This window comes from Neopsephotus bourkii, unplaced genomic scaffold, assembly GCF_033783945.1.
Source record: "Neopsephotus bourkii isolate Nb327-2 ecotype Australia unplaced genomic scaffold, CSIRO-AGI_Nbou_v1 NB_1615, whole genome shotgun sequence".
NCBI classification, from domain to species: Eukaryota; Metazoa; Chordata; class Aves; order Psittaciformes; family Psittacidae; genus Neopsephotus; species Neopsephotus bourkii.
This window is the reverse complement of record NW_026902090.1, coordinates 7,779,002-7,802,297: the sequence shown is the minus strand read 5'-3', so window position 1 is coordinate 7,802,297 and position 23,296 is coordinate 7,779,002. Positions and strand designations below refer to the sequence as shown.

At 36.2% G+C, this 23,296-nt stretch overlaps 1 protein-coding gene across 1 annotated transcript in view; it reads right to left on the bottom strand.

The window, feature by feature from the left end:
- Positions 1 to 23,296, bottom strand: part of ATRNL1 (attractin like 1) — a 507,635-nt gene that overhangs the window by 320,466 nt on the left and 163,873 nt on the right. Inside the window, exon 21 of the mRNA XM_061372770.1 lies at positions 1,832 to 1,884. Within this exon, the coding sequence (XP_061228754.1) occupies positions 1,832 to 1,884 (53 nt within the window). The remainder of the gene's footprint in view (positions 1 to 1,831; positions 1,885 to 23,296) is intronic.

The following is a 23,296-nucleotide window of genomic DNA, read 5'->3' as shown; positions in this document are numbered from 1 at the left end:
GGTGCTGATAAGCAATTGTCATTGAAATCTGAGGTCAGTCAGCTATCCACAAATTAACAGTTTCCCATTATGGTGCGTCAGCCTCCAAATGCAAGAAATAAAGAACTCAATTATTTGGAATTAGCATAGGCTCCTTATCACCTCCAGATAAAGTAACTCTGAAAATCATTTATATACGCCATTTTAAATGATTAAAAGTATTAAAAGAAGATTTATCATTCTAAGACAACAAGATCTTCAAACTATTTTGAAATCTGACAGAAGACAAATAATAGTAGTGAGTGAAAGGTGAAAGGGTATCTTGAATATAGCTCATTTTTCTCCAACATGATTTATAGAGCCAACCTGCAAGATGATAGCAAAAAAATAAGTTTGTTCTCGGAGGTGCCTGAGGTCCACAAATCTCATTATTGTCATTTCTTTTCCATCTCTCAAATTTAATAACATTTATTTTTAAAGGACAAAATAAATATTGATACACATATCAAAAAGTGTATATGGCTCTCTCTTCATAGCATGAGCTTCTTGTGTACACATTATCTAGCTTTAAATCTACAAGATTTATAAAATTCCTAGATAAAAGTTTAATTCCCCTGAACACTGAAATTTGTTTTAAAACAAGAAAAATTTCTTATGTGGCAAATAACAAATGAAATTGAATCTATTGATCAACAGTATCTTTAGAACACAGTTTTAAGGAATATTCAAGTTTAAAGAATTCCATTGGAATCTAACCTGCCTGTGAGAACAAAAAAAACCAAACAACCCACACCACGTTTCTTTAATGCCTGGCAAGAAGAGTAAATGTTTTAGGCCTAGGTGTATGTCAGCATCTGTAATTTAGCGTGTACCTATTTAGCTCTGTAAAACGTACCTTGCAGATGCAAATCATTTAAGATAGAAAAGAAATATTAGTAAATAAATGAAACATTCATTTATTAGGTAAATGATGCCTTAAAGAGATCCTAAAACGAAGCTTCTGTATATATTCTACAATGAAAATATAAAAGACCAAAACTCAGAATGAATGATATAAATATATTCAGAGATACGTATTTCTGTAAATTTAAATTTCAGGCAGGGATGATGTTAGGACGCTATAGAAAAATTGATCCAATTGTCAGACACTGAGCAGGTATGTGGAAAAGTTGCAAAAGGTAAAATAATGTTCTCCAATATTCCATATGTTTTTATGATGATTAAACTTACTATTTAGCATCGATACTGGCACAACAAAATCGGCACAGCTTACCAAGGGATTTCTGCACATGGGTAATATGCATCCTCATCCCTTCAGGTCTTCCACTATGACTACGAAAATGTGATGCTTTAAAGTAACTTTGCCAGAGGCACCTTTTGTACAACAATAAGAACATGGAGACAAGACACAGTATCATTTTATGGTACTCTGGAAAGCAGCTGTGTAGCATGTCCCTGGGAGAAAGGCTGCCTAACCATTCAAAACATCCCCAGAAAGCAGCATTGCTTAGCATCTTTGCATTTCCCCACCACTAATTCTGTCTCATAAACAACGATACAAGCACTTATCCCTTTCATTCACATATGTCGAGGTACAGAGAATAACCCAATGGCTTGGTCATTCCCTCTAACCTAGGCATAAGGAATCAACTTCTAGTAGATTTTAACTTTCATGCTGGTGGATAAAGTAACAGAGAAGCCCAGTGGAGCATTTTATTTTTCAGTCACAATATCAACATGCCCAACTTCAGAAAATCTTAAGAAAAATATTTTGGTTTTCTAAGGAAATGAAATTATCACATAATATGTAAAAAGCATTTAGGTACTGAACATTAAAAACGTAAGTACTCACAGTAGCATGTTCCCCTAAGTGGATTTCCAAGATACCTATTTTCAGAGTCACAGCTGCAGGGGGAAAAAAAGACAAAACCAAACATTCCCATTAAACACGGTATAGTCTTAACAAAAATGCAGCTAGAATATTTATTCCAAATAGCACGAGTTTCATTTCCAGTAGCACAGTTACATGAAAATAAGAAGTATTTGATAGAGTTTGTAATTAGGGTGTGCTACTTTCCAGAGACACCTCTCCTTATAAAAGAAACCCAGAGTCACTAGGCTCCTGAATAAGGCACTTACTTATTCAAATAATGTGCTTAAAGTTGGTGCCTAATGTAGGACTTACTATAGGTGGTATGTCTCCACTAAAAGTACAAAGATCAGTGTCTACAGAGCCATTGTATTGTCTACTCTTTTATATGGGTCTGAATCATGGGTCATCTACCGTCATCACCTGCGACTCCTGGAACGCTTTCATCAGCGCTGCCTCCGTACAATTCTAAACATCCATTGGACTGACTATGTGTCTAATGTCACTGTCCTCGAACAGGCAGGGGTCACCAGCATCGAGGCCACATTGCTGAAACTGCAGCTGCGCTGGGCAGGGCACGTCTCTAGAATGAAGGATCACCGCCTCCCCAAGATCGTGTTTTATGGTGAACTTGCCACTGGTAGCCGCAAGAGAGGTGCCCCAAAGAAGAGATACAAGGACTCCCTGAAACAATACCTTAGCCTTGGCCATATTGACTACCATCAGTGGTCCACCTTGGCCTCCAATCGGGAGACTTGGAGGCACACCATACATAATGCCGCTGACTCCTTTGAGAGTTCACGAAGAACTAGTCTCGAGGAGAAAAGACAACGCAGGAAGAATCGTGTCCCACCTGTTCCACCCAAGGAGACCTTCTGCTGTGCTTTTTGTAGCCGGATTTGCCTATCCCACATTGGCCTTCTTAGTCATCAGCGCGCTTGTAGTAAGCGTGGGTAAATGCCCTTCCCAAATCTTCGTTCGCGAAGTCAAGCCATGATGTCTCCACTAATGAACAGGCAGCCAGCCAGGGAGGCCAAGCACTGGATCCCTCACTATTCATGCCACTTCAATGATACCCTACTCCTTTGGCTGGGTTTGATCTGTTTTGATCTCTCCAAGACAGCAGCTGAGCATCCATCAGGGGGATCATTGACTGCAGACAGTGTCCCCAGATACATCTCCCTCTAACGTGCAAAGTTCTAAAACACCATGAGACCTGGCTTTGCACCATCAGTCACCTTCCACACCTTTTCACACCATCCCTTCAGCAATGGAACGTACGTTTTCCATTTCCAGACACACAAACACCACTCTGGTAGGCTGCAATACCTCCCTATTATTTCCAACTCTTCCAAAATATCCCTAAGCACAAAATAACAGTTACATTTTCACAGAACCACAAAGGACCAAGAGGTGACCCAAAACTATCTGCTGTAGAGATCTAGTCCTAAGCTATGTAGCTGCAACTAGACTATGACAACTGGCTTTGGAGCCAGTTATTGCAGCTGTTATCTGTAGCACTGTAAGCACAGCAGTCTCTCAGTTACTTAGCTTCTTTAAACTTCAGAAGCAATTGTTTCCTTCATCAACCATCTAGGGCAGTAGATGCTGCTGACAAAATGTGTACATGTAGGAGCTGGAGATACATCTTTCTTATTGATAAGATATACAGTTATTTTCAGAGGCATGAAATATCCTATAGGATTTCAAAGTGATCAAATTGAGTCACACCAAATTTCTCTAAAAATGCCAAGTACCTTGATAGAAAATAATTATTCTGCTTTTGATTTTCTTGGCTATTCCTCAGAAGTCTCCAGCAAGATTACACTTTTCTATTAAATATACAGAATGATTCCTAAAACAAAGAGCTTATCACTGCCTATTAAATTAAATATTTTTCCAGAGGAAATCTGGATCATGTAATAGCTTGGACTAAATCTTCATTATTTTGTTTTAAGAAATTTAAACTGCAATGAGATTTTTTTTGGTGTTATTTTATTTGTAATATTTAGAACACTTTCAAATTTAGAGGCCACATCATTTAACAAGTTGCAGACTGTAGAATAATGTTTGTATTTCTGTTTGTCTCTTCAACAGTTTCCAACTGATAATTCTTAACATGCTATTAAAAATTAGGCAGAGAATCTCCTTGACCCTTGTTCACTCTTGGTCTCATGTCAGTGTGAGAACTCTTCATAAGATCAACTATAAAGAAATTCAACATTTTTTTATTAGAGATACACTTTTGCTGTAACCCCAAGAAACCAAAAACCTCTATGTTTCAACTCTAACTGCAGCGCACACTTTGTGCTCTTGTCCACATATGCACATCAGCCCTACATTCCTTTCTACAGAATTTAGAAGTAGGACTGATGCTCAAGTATCTATCTTGCATGTATAAAGAAAATGAAAAGATAATCTCAAGTAATAATACTAGTCTGCCGATATGCTTTTTTCTAAACATCACAAAACAGCAACTAAACTCTTCAAAGAACAGCTCACTACTTAAAACAGATTAGGTTTGTAAAATTCGACTTGAGTGTCTGGAAGTGTCTTCAGGTTGGCAAATTTGAAAGAAGGAGCTTAAGGGAAAAGAATCACTTTTGAATGAAGAGTTTAAAAGAATTTCCTTTTCTTGTAAGACTGTCACATAAATGAGACAATACATCATGTAATGAATAACAACTTGATAGATATAACTGTTAGAAGAGTATTTTTTCCCTTTTGAATTGTTTCAAAGGCAAAGTAGAATATTAAATACAGCCAATATTCAGAATATGCTGGGGGTTTATACTCAGCCACACAAATACATTTTATACAAATAACTGTGTATTCAGAGACTAAGGAAGATGGCAAGAAACTTACCCTGCTGCTTACTGATAAAGGCATGATTTATGTATGAAATGGAAGAGCAATGTCCAACCACCACTAGCGATAAGCTGTGCAACCTTCCCTCAGGAGAGACTAAACAAGTTCTGCTGTGAATTCTTGCTGGCCACAACATCCACCTGTGGTGATTTGATCCAGGGTCTAAAAGAAGCTTGCTTTGCTCCTAACACAAACCAGGACATTCTTTTTATTTAAATCTTTAAAATCGTTATTAAAAAAAGAATGTTGTTTCCATAAAGCTTCCCTTCTCCATTCAGCTGCTCTAATCAGATGAAGCCATCTCCAGTGGATCAATAATTACCAGAACCTAGGGATTTCCAGCATCACATATACCTTTCTGGGTTTTTCATTTCTATTACCGGAAAAACACATGAATGCATAAAATAAAAATCTCTATAAAATCCGTTTAATGCATCACAGGTTTCACTACTTAAAAGAATGCACAAAAGAATGGCTAATACAGAAATTACTAGGTAAGGAATATTTTACAATATACAAGTATTCATAAGTATTCATTCAAATCCAAATAATTACTAATTCTCTGACAATTATAGAAGTGACCTTCAAGATTCTGGAAGAGAAAATGGCAATGCAATTTTACAGCCAGCATTTCAGTTGTTTCAGCACAATGCATGATGAAATTATAAAATAAAAACAGTGAATTACACCACAGCACAGTATTTATATATATTATCATATATATTATGCTTTCTGTATTGGGAGCCTCATGGAAGTCATTGTACTCAAGGACCTAGTGATCTTAGAAAAGGCATGTCTGATGTACTGGTCCTTGTTTGCCTGGCTCAGAAGCCCATTTGTGAGCATGGGTAAGGGAAGGTGTTGGCCAGCCCTAAGCCAGCCTGTGATGTGTGCTGCTGGGTGTTATCAAAGAACCTTCCAGCTTATCAGGAGGAAATACATGTTTTTGTTTCTACACAAGACAAAAGGCACCAGGGCATGGGAGGGAGAAGGCACCTCCCCACAGCCAGGATCTGTGCAGCACACCATGAGAAAATCCATGCTGGGTCCATCCAGTAGTGGATGCACATGAGATTCACGTCAACTGATGGGGCACAAGATTCACCTGATATCTGTATTCCTCTTTTTATTCCATCTTATTAAAACAGGTAGTTTATTATGCCATTTGTTGCCAGGCCTTACTGAGATACAGAAAGAACCCTGAACCATCTCTTTCACTTCCTCAGTGCAGAACATCTTCATAATGTATAATAGGAATAGCATGAGGTAGAGTTCTTAGTAGTTAGATAAGCCTACTTTAATTCAAATTAAAATTGCCACTTAAAAACTTAGTTTTCACTGAAATGAAAAGATGAAACTAATAGGATTAGGAATACATCTAAAATTATTCACATGAGAACATATGCTAGCCTCTGAATAAATTTAGCATTGTCTTTTAATCCTATCCTATTTCATTAAGCTTATGTATTGCCCTGCATTAGTCACTAATTATGGTTCCAACTGCAAAATTTCCTATTCACTGAATTGTTTCCTTATGAGATTTACTCATTGTAGTAATTTTTGCAGTTTTTCCAAAAGCCACCACACATTTGACCATATGTGAATCATAATATATGCCTCCTATCTGCGAAATGGGAGCTACACTCGTTATTTTATGTGCCATAGGGCTATGATCATTTGCTTTAAGTGGTGATAATGAATGAGCAGTTCCACTCTGGCATGACTCCAAAGACACAACTCCCATTTACAAGGCCAAATGGAGGAAGGCTCCTCCCAGGTTAGATACAAATTCTATGGTTTGTTCCAATACAAAAGTATTCAATTCATCAAGGTCACTGACCTTTTGATGGCCTGCTATTAGCAGTTACTCCCCAACCTCTCCCTCAATTATCCTCTCAAAACTGAACCATTTTCTTTCACTTTCTTTTTCTCCCCAGATTTCCTGGAAGCTAAAAATAAAAGTTATGGACAAATGCATTAAAAACCACCCACTTCTCTCATGTTTATGATGAAGTGATTGATGATGAACTGATTGATAATTTCTGGCTTTCTCTTTAAATGCCATAAATGTCTCCAAAAGTACACATCTACAAGATTCACAGATTTGGGCTTATTATAATGAATGAATTAAAGGCTTTTTTTGTAAGAGAGTTTACAAATAAAAGTTTGTTTTACAAACAAAACTGTTAAAGCTTAGCAATGTGCATGATCTCGTGAACTATATCGGCATCTTCCAAACTTAAGAAAGCCAAGGAACCGGCAGTAGACGAACAGATATATATATATACATGTCTAATCTTATTGTCCTTACTAATATCTCCCTTAAGGAAGGGTACACCTCCAAGCTTCTCACCTAAAGAAAACTGTCAGAATATAACACCAACTTACATCTACAGCTTTATAGACTAGCAAACATCATATGGAAATCTTCTTATAACAGTTCATCTAACCTTTCATCATGAAGACAGGATTCTTTTTGTAGTTCTGCTGCCACCACTGATAGGTAAACCTTTTCCTCCAATTCAGTTCCAAGCAAAGGAAAAGAGAAACAGGGAAAGAGTAACCTACAGCTGGTATTTCCTCTAGCTGAGTTTGACTTTAATGCCAAACTGCCAAGAAAGACAAAAATGTATGTTAGACCACTCTAAAAGACAATATTCTTTTATTCAACTGATTCCCTTGATCTTGGCTCAGGCAGTCTTATCAACTATATTCAGTAAATATTTATGACCCTTACCTCACTTTTGTCCTTGCAAATGAAAACAGACCACTTCCACAGAGTCTGGGGAAGAACTGTCATCATTCTGATCTACAACTTGTCATAAATGGGCCTGAAGATTTTACCTAGGTTCTCAGAATTGCACCTACAAGTGGTTCCTGATAAATAAAGACTAACGGACTTAGCAGACCTTGGCCCTGCCTGGTGCCTTGCCCCAGCTTTTAGAGGAGTCAGAATATCTTTTAGGACTACTGTTCAATTTCTGCTCAACTCTGTTCTAGCCTTTACTTCTCCTTCTGTCCCCTATTTCCCCTACCTAGCCAGTGGTCTTGCTTCTGCTGTCCTCCATTACCAATTTCTGCATCTGATTGTGCCCCAGTTCCTAATCTTGCACAACAGGCTCCTGTGTTTGTTCTACCTTCCTGGTACCACGTTGGTATGATGTTATGGGGTTTTTTGACTAGTGGAATACTATTTAACGTAACATAATTTGGTTACTTGGGACACATCACAACCAAAGTTCAAACTGTTTTTGTAAAGCTAAACTTAAGGCTCCTCTAGTCACATGGTTAGGCCTGTGGCATCATAAGTGGGCTAGGAAGCATTATTACATGCTATACTACTACATACTCAGCATTAAAAATACATCCATGGTGCGTATTTTTACATATTTACGGCTTTTGCAGATACTTATGAAATAGCTGATGAGCCTTTACTAATCGGTGTAGTACCACTTGGCTCAGCACAAATTCACACACAGGTATTTACCCTCCTTGTTAACTACCCCGTCTTGAAAGTCATTCAAGGTTTCCTATTTGAAAAGTAGCTCTCCAGCAATGAGAAAATGAGCTGAGGTATATGGTTAACTACAGTAAATAACTGTAACTGGCTAATTCATAACGCTTTGGAACTGATGCCACAGAAACTACAGATTTTCAGCTCAAGAGTTGTGACTTGCGGATAAAAGCATAAACCTCAGATGTTCTTGGGTTATTAACAGGTCCAGAAGAGTGAGTGACTGACTAATCCCAATTCACACTTGTACCTGGATGCAAGAGGAAAAAAATCCCCAGATCTTTACTTAAGCCTGCTTGCTTTCAATACCTTTTCCACTGAACTGCCAAAGTACAGCCACACCTTCTAACCACCACCAACAGTTAAACAGATATTGTCAAAAGCAATGACAGCAAGCAACTTCGGAAGCAGCAGAGTTATGCTGCACCAGCCTGTTTCACGTACTGGGAGTTCAGGCATGTTTAAAAGAATCAGAAGCAGCATCATTCTCATACAGAAGTGCCAAGATTCAAATGTCATCATTGAGCTCAGATGATGTATTTATTGAAAAATAGGTACTGTCAGCAAAGTTAATCAGTTTTGCGATTTTCAGAGAACAGGTTTGTTTAATTTTTTTAATTTTATCCCACTACCATAATCTTTATTTTGCTGCAGTGAAACACAAATTAAGAATCTATAAATGCAAATATATCCCTCTTATATTTAAGGGTCCCCTTCTTGACTGTATTGACATTGCACTATATTGTCCCAATATTCTCATTAATATTGAAGTATGTGAATAGTTCTCTCATTTTTTTGAGCCGCAATAAGGCATCTTTGGTTCTAATGTAAAAATTGGACACTTTCACTCTTTACAGTGCCAAGATCCTTCCAGTCACGAGCAACCTTTCTGCTTTAGATACAAAGAATTATCAGCCTACCTCTTAAGATAATGACAATCTAAAAAGGGTAAAAGGTACTAGGATTTATGTTTCCAGTTAGGACTTTTTAATACTGTGGGGAAATGATTTGTTTCTTCTTGTAAGTGCATATAACGATGTCTTGAGACAATGTTTTTTTTCCTGTAGATTAATTTGTTCCTTCTTCATACAACTCATGAAAAAAGGCCTAGGCCAGCAATACTTGTTGGTTATTTTAATCTAGGCTGATCTTACTTAAAAAGAAAAAAAAAAAACAAACCTAAAACATTCTATCTCCATGTTATCCAAATCTTTCTACTCTGCAAGTTCAAGAATAATTCACATTATAGGGTTTTTAATATACTCTTTGAAGCAATGATATTTCAAGTCACTAAATACACTAGACTACAGGACAAAATAAACTAAGAGGTGACAAACTTATCAATTATATAATTAAGAGAAATTAGTTAACAGATAAAATGAGATTTTCTAATTAGATTATATTTACATCTCTTCTTCTACACAAGGAGTAAGTAACCTACAGCCATCATTTGGATTAAAAACTATCATTGTTAATCTCCATGAATCAGAGAGCAAATGTAATGCACATGCCAATGATTTGATGCTGCTCACTCTGAACCAAAAAGAAAATCTCATGTCCATGGCCTTACCCTTTACCTCTAGCACTTTCCCTTCGTGATGAATGACCACATTTTTGGTAGTGATGCACTCAAAACTTTTGTAAATGTGAAAGGGTGAACTCAGAAAGCAAACTTCCCTCCTATCGGAAACTGTTCTTTCAGATTGGGGAGGGGAAATATGAACATTTCTTCTCTCACATTTTGACCTATTTCAGATATTTCTCCAGCCCTTATAAAGTAAATGTTAGAAATACCCCAGACTGCTCAAAGTAAGACGCAATGTTTACACTGAACAGAACCACATCTCCAAAAAATATTAGCATTGTTTTCTCAACTATTTCCTTTAGCTAGAAGAATTACATTGACGTAACAGTAAAATAATCATCTACAGTTTATGAATACTTATTACTGCTTAAACTGAAATGCAGCTCCTGCTAAATATTTACTTTGCAGAAATCAGTGAACAGTTCAAAAAATTTACATATGTTTCATTCTTTTAAAAGATAAACATTGATGACATGTTAAGTGTTAATATCAACAATAGACTGTTCACGAATCCGCATCCCAAAGCAGAAGCAGTTTGAAAAGTGTTTTTTCTGAAATCATTTTTAATATAAAGTTCGCCTCAGTGGAATTCTGATTTTATTTTCACTAAGATTTCCTGGAAAAAAAATATTCTTACAATCATGAAAACAAGTAGTCCAGGTCTTCATTTAAAATCACTAAATTCCTTCCTATTTCCAAATCTCGCTGTTCAAATAGCACTGTTAACTGCATTTAACAAATCCACATTCACCCGTATGAACTCTTCTGACAGTAATTCCAACATGAAACTAAAAACAAATACAAAGGACATAGGGAAAGATTTCTTTCATACAAAAATCTCTCATGCTATCCGCTGCTGGTGATGTTCTGGGAATTCCCAAGGGTGTGTGTATGTTTTTCTTACTTAGAAACCACTCCTCAAAAAGAGCAGGAGAAACAGCACTTCAACATCACATACTTGACAGGCCCTGACGTACTGTAAATGTCTTCAGCAATTAGACCTGATGCAAAAAAATATATATACACACCCAGAATCTCAAGTGTTTTTCTGCATTTTTACTATACAGCACTGACTTGTAAAAATACACTATTAATAAGTGTGTTTGTAGAAAAGTATATTTAAGTATTCAACACCTTATGTCTTAAGAAAATGTGCATTAATATGACTGGTTTACTATTGATTATTTGAGATCAGTCACTGATGGAAATGACTGAAAAAAACATTCAGTGACAATCTTAATGCAGAAAGTTCAATGCCACAGTATTAGAGTGCTGCAAAGTGATCATCTCTTTAGATTTTACTTCGCTTTCAAGATTTTGGGGCATTTTTTGTTTGGTTGATTTTGTTGCTTGTTTTAAAACAAATCCAATATTTAGATAAGATGACCAAGGTTTCTTTAATTTTGAGGAAATATAAATAAAAAGCAATTTAAGGAATACGTATTTGAGGATGCCATGCATACACTAATTTCCAGAAAATGGTATAAGGACAGACAAGCTACTTTTTCTACTTCAAGTTGTGTAAGGTAACTTTGATCATTTTCTTGCTGTTTAAGTCTACAATTTATCACAAAATAGCAATTAATACTTTCCAAAAAATGATAAATTCTACTAAACCAGAACAAAAAATGTTGTTTCAGAAGCAAAGTGCATGACCCATTTGGGAGTGGAGACTGCAGCTTAGAAATGCCCAAACGCTGCTTAAGTATTGAACATTCAATAATATTAAATGCAAAATGAAGACAGGTATGAATAAAACAGAATGTCCTGATTTTCTCCAGGCTGTCAGCTACACAGTATTAGGGAGTTTTAGAAAATAGTGATTTCTAAGTTGTTCCTCTTCCTGCAACAACTTCTACAGTGTTAATGACATGTTGTAATATGAACAGCAGCATAAATGTCACAGAGGTTTAAGCGCAATATGTAGTGCAGCTGCCAAGCTGTAATTCCTACTTTTAGGGAGGCAAACCACAAGGTCTTACATGATATTGTCAAATAACTTCCTATATTCCTAGACAACTGAGGAGTTTCTGACTAGATATTGAGAAAGTACATCTGGAATATTTACTTATTTGTTTCCTGTGGTACTGAAAGCAATTGTCAGAGACTCATAGCTCCTCCTTGAACAATTAATGTTGAGCATTCACTAAAATACTGCAAGTGACCCATGAGAGAGTGATCATTAGAAACCGAACACAGAGGTCTTCAATGCCGTATTTTTTCCACCAGACCACTTCAATATCTATAAATCTATCCAATAGGCTGTTCTGATAAGCTCTTTTCCTACCTAAAGTAAAGCATTTTCTTTACTTCACCCCTGCACAGCAGAGTCTATTAAATTAATCCCTTATTGCTTACCATTGTTCCATCATAACCATGTCTGGTCTCTACTTGTCCTTTTTAATATCTAGGATATCAAACGCAGCTAACCTGTCCCACCTTTTGTTTGACTTTATTAAAAAAGATACCAGTCCAAGAGACAAAAAACAATCTATTTAAGAACAGGACATATCAAAGAGCATGGGTGGTTGGAGAAACTATGAAGATAAATACACATGTGATTTTCTCTGGTCCCTTTCCTATGAAGAGCCCCAATCTCCATTACTTCATAATAGCATATAAACTTGTGAATTTCCTGGAGCAGAGATGACACTGATACTTCTTTATGAAGTGCCAAAAAAGTGGAAATAAATATCACTGTCTATGTTGCAACAATACTACATTTGCCAACACTTTTAGTCTTGGCTGACCTTTCTTATCTGCCTTTTAAGAAGAAAAAATAATTGCTGTGAAAAACAACAGAAAAGTTTACTAAAATGATGCTATAGCCTCATGGCTGGGTACTTTCATAACAGGAGTTCTCATCTGTCAGTCTTGATCTGTTCAAACTCAGTGTATGCTGGTTTTGACTGGCAGGCTGCAGAGGACTCCCATGAACAGCAATGCTTGCTCCTGTGCAAGTACAGCACAGAACAGAGCCTTTAACTCTCTAAGTAATCCCAATGACTTCCCAAAGGGAAACTCACAGAATAAAACATTTTTCAAATGCACAAAATCTCATCCTAAATAATGACAGAATGAGAAAGAAGAAAAATATGAGAAAGATTTAGCTACTGCAAGAGCTCTGGAGCTCTGGTGAGATAACTTACAAAGGATGAGAAAATTCTTGCATCCTGCCTGGGAGTAACTGGGAAAGCCAAAACTTACACTCCTCAAAAACCTATTGTATCATCCCAGCCTATGCACCTCAAAGACACAATCCCCCTACAAAGAGGATGTAAGACTTTAGCTGGACTTCTGATTAGTAATTGATCTCCTGAATTTTGCAAGCATCACACTAGATGCTCAAACTAGTTATTGGTAGAATTACCTGAGATGTATGCATCATACTTCAGTTATCTTATGGGAAAGAAGGGGCTTTCTTTTGCTTTATGGGCTATGCTAAGAGTGACAAACCTGTCCAAATAGTTTTGTATCCCAAAATGTAGTACCTCTCCATAGGTATCTGACGAGCCCAAGATGTGTCTGATTTTATAAAGTTCTCCGTGCAAAATCTGCTACGCATTAAAAATAAAACCTAAACAGCTACTGAAAAAATGAAATGGAATGATAAATAGGCAAACTTTCAGAATGCAGTCCTAAAGAAACCCACCGGATGACCTGAACTATGTTACTTCCAAAGCGCCATGCTAAACCAAACACCCGTGCTTACAGTTAAAAAACCCAAGAGCTGATTACTATTTGCTATTTTTAACTAAATATTCTAGTGAAAATAATATTAACTTGCTCATAATAAGGCAGACTTTTGATCAAAGACTTTATTTATGTGAAGAACCAGTTGCCTCTGTGTGATAGCAAAATAAAAGAGAAAAATGCTGTAGCAGAATGCTTTACTGCATCTCTGGGACTGATGAAAGTGGTAGATTCAGGGCAAAAAATCAGGATTACAGAGTACTGAAATTTACTAAACTAGGACCTTTCTTGACGTCAGAGAAAAATAAAGAGAACCCAGGAGGCATACAAAAACCCTGTTTAGTAATCCAAACATACAGCAGAGGTGGGATATTACTGATGCAGAGATTGTGTGGGAACAGTTACGGCATAATCCCTTCACAAGTCTCTATTTCACCAGCCTTGAGCATTTCTATTTTCTATCCATCATTTCCTGACTGTCTGTTGGTTTGCTTCTTAACTCAAGCCTGCATAGGATAATAGGCTACAATTACATTAACCGCCTTTCATCTCAGTTTGAATTAAATTTGTTCTGCGTGCCAGCATGAAAAATCTGTCCCAAATCATTTTGCTTAAGTCAAAGAAGAATAACCTTTCTCAGTCCAATAATTTTTGAGCCAATGGTTTTAATATCATCAAAATTTCCTTTTTTTTAACTGAGATATAATACAAAAATTAGTACTTAAGAGGAAAACTTTAGTTACAATTTTTTTGCTTATTTATATATTTTGCATTACAAGCATAATTTTTAAGATTATTTAAAATACAATCCTATCCTCAGTCGTTCTCATGTTCCTAAAGTTTTGTTTCTCATTCATTTTCAGATGGGGGCTTAATTTATGCAAAATTAATACTATAATTATAACATTATCCACAAATTAGAAATGCAAAATATTTTAATTTCACTTGCAACACAATGCTGGTGACTGAAACGGTCCATCATTAAAGAAAAACAAAATACTTGTCACATTTTTCCATCAATAACAGAAAGAAATCAACTGAGAGCACAGTGGAGAAATGCACTCCGAAGTGAATGCTCTTTTGGGAAGATGAGAGTGGAAAAACTCCAAAGACTACACTTTACAATTATTTTGTGTTTGCAGAGCATCCTGATGCATCATAGCAACCATTTCATTCTTGGATCTAGTCTAAAGGTTTAATCTTAAAATTCTCCAGTGACCATCATGAGACAGGCTTAAAAAAAAAAGGCATCTTCCGTACTGCAATTTTAAGCTTTCCACCTCCTTTCTTTCAACTTTCTTTTGTTTGTTTGGTATTCCCTTTTGGATTTTTATTTTTAAAGGAAATATAACTGAAACGACCCTGTGATTTCAATGTCCTACTTCAAAAGTGGAAGTGTCTTAAGGAAATTTTAGTAATCAGGCTTGGATTCTGGAAGAAAGAAGCATAGCTTTCTGTAGGAATATTAAGGAATATTCCTGACTTCCAGCTATGAATATGCATAAGAAAATACTTACACAATGTTACCTGGCAGTTTTCATTACAGTGTGTTAATGCAGTATATGACAATATAAGTAGGCAGAAAATTGGATACCACATACTACTTAGAAACACAAAGCTGGATATATCTGATGTATAGCTTGATATACGCACTATGGAGGAAGATGTATCAGAGTAATATTTAGGTTGTACTATCCAATGCTAGGCCTGCATTTAACTGGAATAATTTAATTTGAACTTCTATCACATTTATAACAAAGTCATGTTAGTCACCATTTCCTTTCATTCTCTTTCCCCAGTGAAAGAGTTACTGTTTGCTGAACTTTAAACGTAGTTTATTCTAAGGTTAGTACTTAAATGATGTCTGTAATGCATACAATTTCATATGATACAAACAAAGACATTTCTAGATCACAGAAATTAAACATTAAAGCTAAAAGCTGAGGACAGGTATAGAGTACACAAGGGATCAAATATTTCAACTAGAAGAATCAACATCCTCTAGCATAACAACTAAGTCTTAAAACAATGTGCAATATTATCGTATCTTTAACTTCATAGAAATACTTAAGAACATTAAGTAGAAGGTGAAAACCAGGCAGATGCAACTCTACAAAAGCACAGAGAAAGCTCTAATCAAAGCTTCCAAAGGGTAAACGTCAAACTATTTATTAAATCATGTAGTTAACTATGTTCCAAAAAAGCAACTGTTTTCCAAAAAGGCAAGAACAAAAGCCACAAACTAATTGTATAGGAAGGGTTTTATGAAAGTCGATGGGAAAAAGACAAAAGCATTAAGAAAAAAAAAAAGGCAACATAATGAAGTTTTATCTTTTTTCTACCCTAAAAGCGTGATTGGAAAATGCATTTGATTTTACACATGTCAAAGTCATCTGGTTTAAAACACAACAGGAAAAGGTGAAAAAATCCTTAAGTATAATTTAACATTAAATGCATTCTCTTTAAAAAAAAAAAAAAAAAGAAAAAAAAAAAGAAAAAATTAGTATATCTCCCAAGAAAAAGGAATTTACAGAATTCCCACTTCTGAATCTTAAAAAGTATATTACTTTTATGTGGACAGCACCAAACAGCAATAAAGTTGTTCTGTTTAGATGCGCTGTTACCTCTTCTTTTATTCATAGAGAGGAAGCAATCTTTCTCTTCAACATGAAGGATTGATTTACATACTTTTTCATTTCTTAGAATCATCATTTGTCCCCTTCATTGTTCTTTCACCTCGAAAAACCTTACCTTCACAAAGTCCAGAAAACAACAAGAGAAGGAAAATGAATTTAGATAAAGCAAAGTACCAAGAGGAATGGGAATAATTCTGTAAACTGGTTTTGTGAATCTCTTCCTGCTCTACTGTATGTGACAATTTACAATTAGCCTCCCAAGAGCAGGAGAAAATAATAGTAAACCATGTTCCCCAATTCACACCAAAACAGGGAAATACTCCCTCTTAAACTTAAGTAACAAGATGTTATTGTGCATTTAAATATTTATCTGAATCAGGGCCCAAATCTGTGATTAAATCATGACTATACATAAGAAAGGATAAAATGACCTCAACAAGAAGAGGATTAGAAAGTCCTTTTGAAGCATCTGTTAAAAAGTAATTGCTGCCCCCATCTGCTTCCGGATCTTGTAAGAACTCATTTCCAGGACAACTTTTTTTAACTTAAACTTCATTATGAAATCTGATTTATTAAATCTCTTTTAGCACATCTGATTGTTTCTTTATCCTTTAATTCTTATCACTTCACTGTAGGCAGCACAACAACTCTCTTCCAGGACAGTGTGCCACTTTGAACATGTTTCTTATGTTAGCCTGGCAATCCCAGTGCTCTCCCTTTGGCCTCCTGCTGTAATTTAGTGTTCCTAGATTTTTTATTGCTCTAAGTAACAGCGAGCCGAAGAAAAATGTCGTGGCAGGACACACTTTCAGATCTGATTTTAAGTTTGCTTTGATTCCAAATCAGACTCTTGTCACTATTTAGAGCAGCTTTAATAGCTCAGTGTTTACTTAACTTTTAGTACTTTGTCCTATTTTTACATTGCTGAAAAATTCATTTTTGCATAATATAAAAATAATAGGTGGAGATGAGAACTAAAGCTGTAAATCAATCCTTCTGAAGTGATAATCTAATAAACCACTCAGGCTTCACTGTGAAAGTTTAGGATATCATCAGGGCACTTGGATTGATCTATGCCTTTGTAATCAAGCTCCCCAGCCCCATTATCTAGTAAGCTAGACAAAGAATACCACTTAGGTTTCAATACATCCACAAAAAGAGGCCTCAAAGCATGCAGAGGTTATGCAGCTTAATTTATATTTTATACTTTCTAAAGGTGATTCTTCAGTACAAAGGAGAAAACAATACGGGACCATTTCTAATATTAAGACATCATTATCTTTCAGCTGGTGAGTAGAGATAGGATTGGTCCTATGCTATTTGTTGTTGCCCTATCAGTTAACATTCCCTGAAAATACCTTGCATATGACAGGGAAGTTGCTTTTGGTGTCAAATGCTGTGGGTTTATGTTATAAAAGGTAAAATATTACAGATACTTTTTAGTAAGGCAGTTTATTTTAACTTTAACTTACTACTTTCTCATATTTTGTTTATTTTATGTCATTCACCTGATAACCCAGGCTATGAATGAAAAGACAGAGAAAAAAAGGATGTTTAGGTAAGCATATGTCAGGGAGTCTATATCTAGACTTTTAAACAGGAGTGAAACCAATATTCCTCTTAAATGAGCAAATCACCAGCAAGGGGCAATAAAAATATAGGCAATCACATCAGATTTCACTGATCAACCACAGAATAAGACTTTAACCCCATTGCTGGAAAAACATAGTTGTTATAGCCTATTTTTCTTCAGTTGTTAAGCTACAATTCAAATATCTACTGTTTTCTAAGCAGTTCTTTAGAACGTTGCATGCAGTACCTTTCTCTGTAACAGAACAAGAGGTATGTACCATTTTAGTTAACTCAAGCTAGCATTAAAGAAACGTTTTCTAGCAGTGCCTGTACTTGGGACATGGAGAAGCATGAGAACATTGGCTCTTGGGCAGCAATTGCTGAGACAGAATTGCAATGGAGAGAAGATATATAAGAAAACCTGCATAACTTCTAGATGTCTGCACGGAGAACTGCAGATGAATGCAAGCTTGCTGTAACTGGAAGGCTCCCCAAATTCAGGACACTCTAAGCATGATTTAGCACTGTGTAATTGATATGCTTAGTCTATATAATTACCAGCAGCTTCATGAAAAAAACGAAATGCAAAGTAATGCATTTCTCACTCCCATACCTTAATGCCAAAATACATTTCTTGGTTCTATCTGTGCATACTTTTAATCCTTTATGCACAAAGTTCTTTTCACACTCTCAGCAACTACTGAGGCAATTTAAAACTAATAAGTGGCAACAAAACGTTTTAACTTTAAAACCAGAAATACAACTATCGCAGATAAATTTTCATCTATATGTAAAGCTATACAATTGACTCAAATAGAAAACAGAAAATGGGAGCAGCAGGAGGAAGATGCAGATTAGTTCTATTAGAGCCCATAGGAGGAGAAGAAAAACAATCTTTCCATCACCAGGCGGTTTCTAACAAATGGTGTAACTAGTACTCATGTGACATAGCATCCTTACTGCTCTATAAAACCTTTTTATTCTTCCTCTTTCTTAGTGAATAAAATGAATAAATAACACAAGCTAAAGCCGATAGATATATCTACCAACAGGGCTTTCATCACAACGTAGCTTCTTTTACTTATTTGTAAGATTTAAAAATAGATTTAAACATAAAACCAGGACCTAGTACTTTGTGCAATCCGTATCAAGCAACATGAAGAGACATTATTTTAATTTCAAACTTAGCAATGTGTTGAGAGCCTATAGATAGCTATGAGCTATCACACTGGTATTTTCTTTTCCCACTGCTACCTACATACTTATACCAGCTTAATGACACATGGATTAAACCAGATGTTTGTTTCAATTCTAACAACTCTTGTACCAAGTACTAATTACCATGCTAATGGCCTACCAGATGTAAATTATAAGTCCAGATTTACACTGCACAATGGATAATATTTTATCTGAGGGTTAAGATCTGAGAATTTTCAAGAGCTTCAAAAAGTCACAAGTGCTACTGATCTATTAAAAAGAAATTAAGATCCACAGAACCTATTTTATTAAATTTAAAATTTGAATTCAAAAATCTTGTTACCTTCATAATTAAATTAAAAAATAATCCAATATTTGGATTACTATATACATTAAACTTATACACTTAACATAAGTAAAACATGAACATCCAGGATAGGCCTGCCTTTGAAAGCTGATTTCTCTTGAAATAAAAACTGTCATGCAGATCCCTTCTCATTTCATAAGACAAAACAGTAGGCCTGAGGAAATACTTATCATCAGTATATTCTTTCTGATTTCAATATTTGTACATTCAATACAATTTAATTCATGTAAACCATGACTGAAGTAGGTACAGAAGTATACCCACTGTTATGTATTGACTTGGATGGCATAAGCCTGAGAATTAAACAGATAAATCAAACCATCCACAAAAGGTCTTTTGGGGGACATCCAATACTACTTAATAAGCTCATTATAGAATCCCTCATCAGGAACCTCCAAAAATGTCAGAATTTACATGAACATGCAAAATTAACTACATGCAGAAACAGCTGGGGTTCCTTTGAAATCATCCCATTTTTACAGATCGGTTTCAGCTGAGAAGAAAGCATGTCATCTGAATCAAAGCTCAATATACCTGTGGCCCACAATAACTTTTACTTGCTCACAACCAGAGTTTGTTAGAGCATTTGCAGTTTAACGGTACATAATGAAAAAACTATTCTGCATATTGAAATCAATGTAGGTATTTAAATCATAACGCCTTTTTGCAATATAACAATACTCCTTTTGTACCTGAGCCAACTAAACCTCATTTTCTGCTGATAATCATTTAATGAAAATGGATCAATTCCCCTTTCTCTCTAACAAAATACTATGAAAAATCTTGCTTGCTCCCCAAGAAAGTGCTGTCATGAATGATTCAGGGGAAAGAACCATGGTTTTGCTATAATACTTTTAAGTTCTTCTACCAGAAAATTTGAAGTAATCTATTTTATCCTTGCTAGAAACCACAGGAGAAAATCTGCACAAAGAAGATCATAAACAATTAATGTATCTCCAGACAAAGTAATCAAAATAGCCTATCAGCATCTGGTACTTAGCATCTCATGTTGGTGCCCATTTGTAAATAATGAGCAGTTGGGTTGCACTGAGGCAAGTAGCAGCTGGTTAATCCGACATGCTTGTGGGGGGCAGCAAGCCAACATGGCCAACAACAGCAGGACATCTTGGGATGGAGTGGCATGTCCAGCACAACATCTCATCTCACAATAAAGAAGTAGGATTCCTGAGAAGTCAAGGAAGAAGGAAGTTTTCTTGGATATATTCACACAGCTTTCATGTCCCAACATGTGAGTAGCATATGCTTATGGCTCTTTGCCACATGAATATTTGGGTGGATGGCTCCCAGAATCTGATGGATGTTCTGCCTGGTCTCTTGTTGCTGCCTTCATTGTCAAGATCCAATATCATTCTAAGCATTTTTTCAGTCACAAATTTAAAAATCTGATTGATTCATCTTACCTTAAATTCAAAACTCATAAAGAGAACCTTCCTGTTTCTGACACACTGGAAAAGTGATGGCTTTACACAACCAAAACTGCATTTATTTAAACACAGGTTTTATCAGTGTGACAACAGTACTGGTGTAAGCCCTTCTTTTGCCTTATCTTCCTTCTTCTCTCTCCCTACAACTGACAAACTTCCTTTGTCTAAGAATCTGATGGTGGACTATGAGCAACAGCAAGGATGGGGGCATGTCAGGAAACTCTTCGGCTCTCCTCTGGGCTCTTTTCCAGCACAAAGGACCAATAAGGATACGTAAAATACTGATCAGTCTTTTTTAAGGTTGATCTGTATTTCATACACTAGCTGAGATTTCCTTGGGAAGACCAAAAGAATTAAAATCACTCTGGTGGAACTGATTTCTCAAATGTGTAAATATACAAAAGCTAACAACTGGTTGTACTTTATGAAGGCAAAAATCATCATATATGTCAATCTGTCTTCTAGAGAAAGAGCCCAAGAAATACTCTATTAGCAACGTCTGTTTTCGGGAAGATGCTCACCTTGAAATGTCCTCTCTGACACAAAGTTTTGTAGGAATGTTTACTCTTGTATCTTTGAAAAAAGAATTCTCCCTAAATTTTTCCCTTCCTCAAAGGAAATATCCCTTTCTTCCTGTCTGCTCCACAGTTATCTGCACAGAGATCACTGGTAGCAGCAGTCAGCAATAGCAATAATAGCGATGCAGAGAGTTATTACTATAACATAGCAAACATTGAATTTAATCAGTTATGATAGAGCAATATATACTAGAATTCTTAAGAACTCCCTCAAACACCTGGTTTTGTCAGTCCCAACTCAGCAGAAGGGTTTTTTTCGGCTGACATAAGGATGAGTAGCCAGAAAAGTCATCAATTACTTTCTTCCTACGAAGAGAACCCCTCATCTTTAACCAAAGCAGTAGAAGTCCTGAATAACTTCATGCTCCACTGGAAATCTGTGTTATTTTTTCTCCCCCACCTGCAGCAAATTCTCTTTTTAAAAATGAAGTGGGGTTTGGATTAGGCAGAAATGGAGGGTTAAGCATAGTCTTCTTTTGAGATTTAGAAAAAAATAAGCTACCCTTTTAACCAAAGTATCTTCAAGAGTTACTTTTATGGCACAAAGTCTATAAAAAAGAGATTTAACAGACTTCAAAGAGGGACAACAACCTAAGGAGAAGACTGTATGTAACTTCACTGTCTCCTTAACAGGGACACTATGGTACAAGAACCCCATCAAAACTGAACAGATCAGAGACCAAATCCACAGAGACATATGTACTGTAATGCTTCTTATCACCAAGCTGTTAGATGGCCAGTTGCTCAAGCAGAATTCCCATATCTGGAATGACCTCAACTGTCTATATAGCAAACAGGTTGCAGTTAGGTGCCTGGGGACCGCAAGCTCCAGACCTTCTCAGCTACCTGTACACTTGCCTAGATGTGTTTTGTATGACTGGGAGTTACAGGTCAAAATACACACTGGCCATAGCTCTGTATAAAGCTCCTCTGGACAGAAATGGCTGGATCAGGATATTCACTGGGGAGGTGTAAGGCACACAGGACATAAGGTGGACAAGCTGTTACTAACTGAAAATGAGCTTGATTATGACAGCAGGTGTAGTGAATAGTGAATACTGAAGACGTACACACAGTGGCCAGCTATATCAAGGCACAGAAGTTCAGTAAGTATAGCAGTAAAAAGTACTCTGCTAGAGTAACTCACAGATGCTATCCTATACATGAGAATTTACGATCTGTGAGATTAATTGTAGCTCCCATGAACTATAATCCAATGACAGCAGCAGGAAAAAGAATAGAATCATTATATTAATGGTTAACAATTAGGGACCATGAAACTCGGGCTGGATGTATTTATGATTTGTGGGGACCCCAGTACCTTATCTGGACAGAAAGAACAGACCATGGGAGTAGCTGGTTTGTGCACATTAGTAAAGACAACTGCAAGATTTTTATGGAATCTGAACACCACTATATTGGCTATCTTAAAAGAGAAGGTCCTGACTGTTTTTACATCTTCTCAAAGAAGCAGTGCCAAGAGATGCACCTCTCCTTCTCAGTTGGTTGCTTTATGAGAGGAGTTATTCATACTGATTTTTGGTTTATGTTACCTTTTGTAAGGCAGTGCTTCACTGATATATCCTGCAGTAAGCAAAACAGATTATTCGAATGCTAATCAATGAACAACATGTATGTGGCACAAGAGGAACAATTTTTAAAAACAAGGTATTTTGATTCACTTATTATTGAATGAAAATCTAGAACCATATATTTTCAAAATAGGAAACAAAAAAATATATTGTTTAATTAAATCTATAGCTAGCGCGCATGCTAACATAAACCAGCTGGGCACAAGAGACAGGTACACTGCTTGCATTCCTATTTTACAGCCAGGAGTGTCTGGAAAGTTGTTAAAGAAAGTCTGTTTTGCTCTGCAGTTTGTACTTTTGGAAGTAGCCTAGAGAGAAAATAATGAATATAAAAAGCCTTAGAGAACAACCAAAGCCCAGTGGTGAGTCTGCTCTGTTAAACTCGGTAAACAAAAAGATA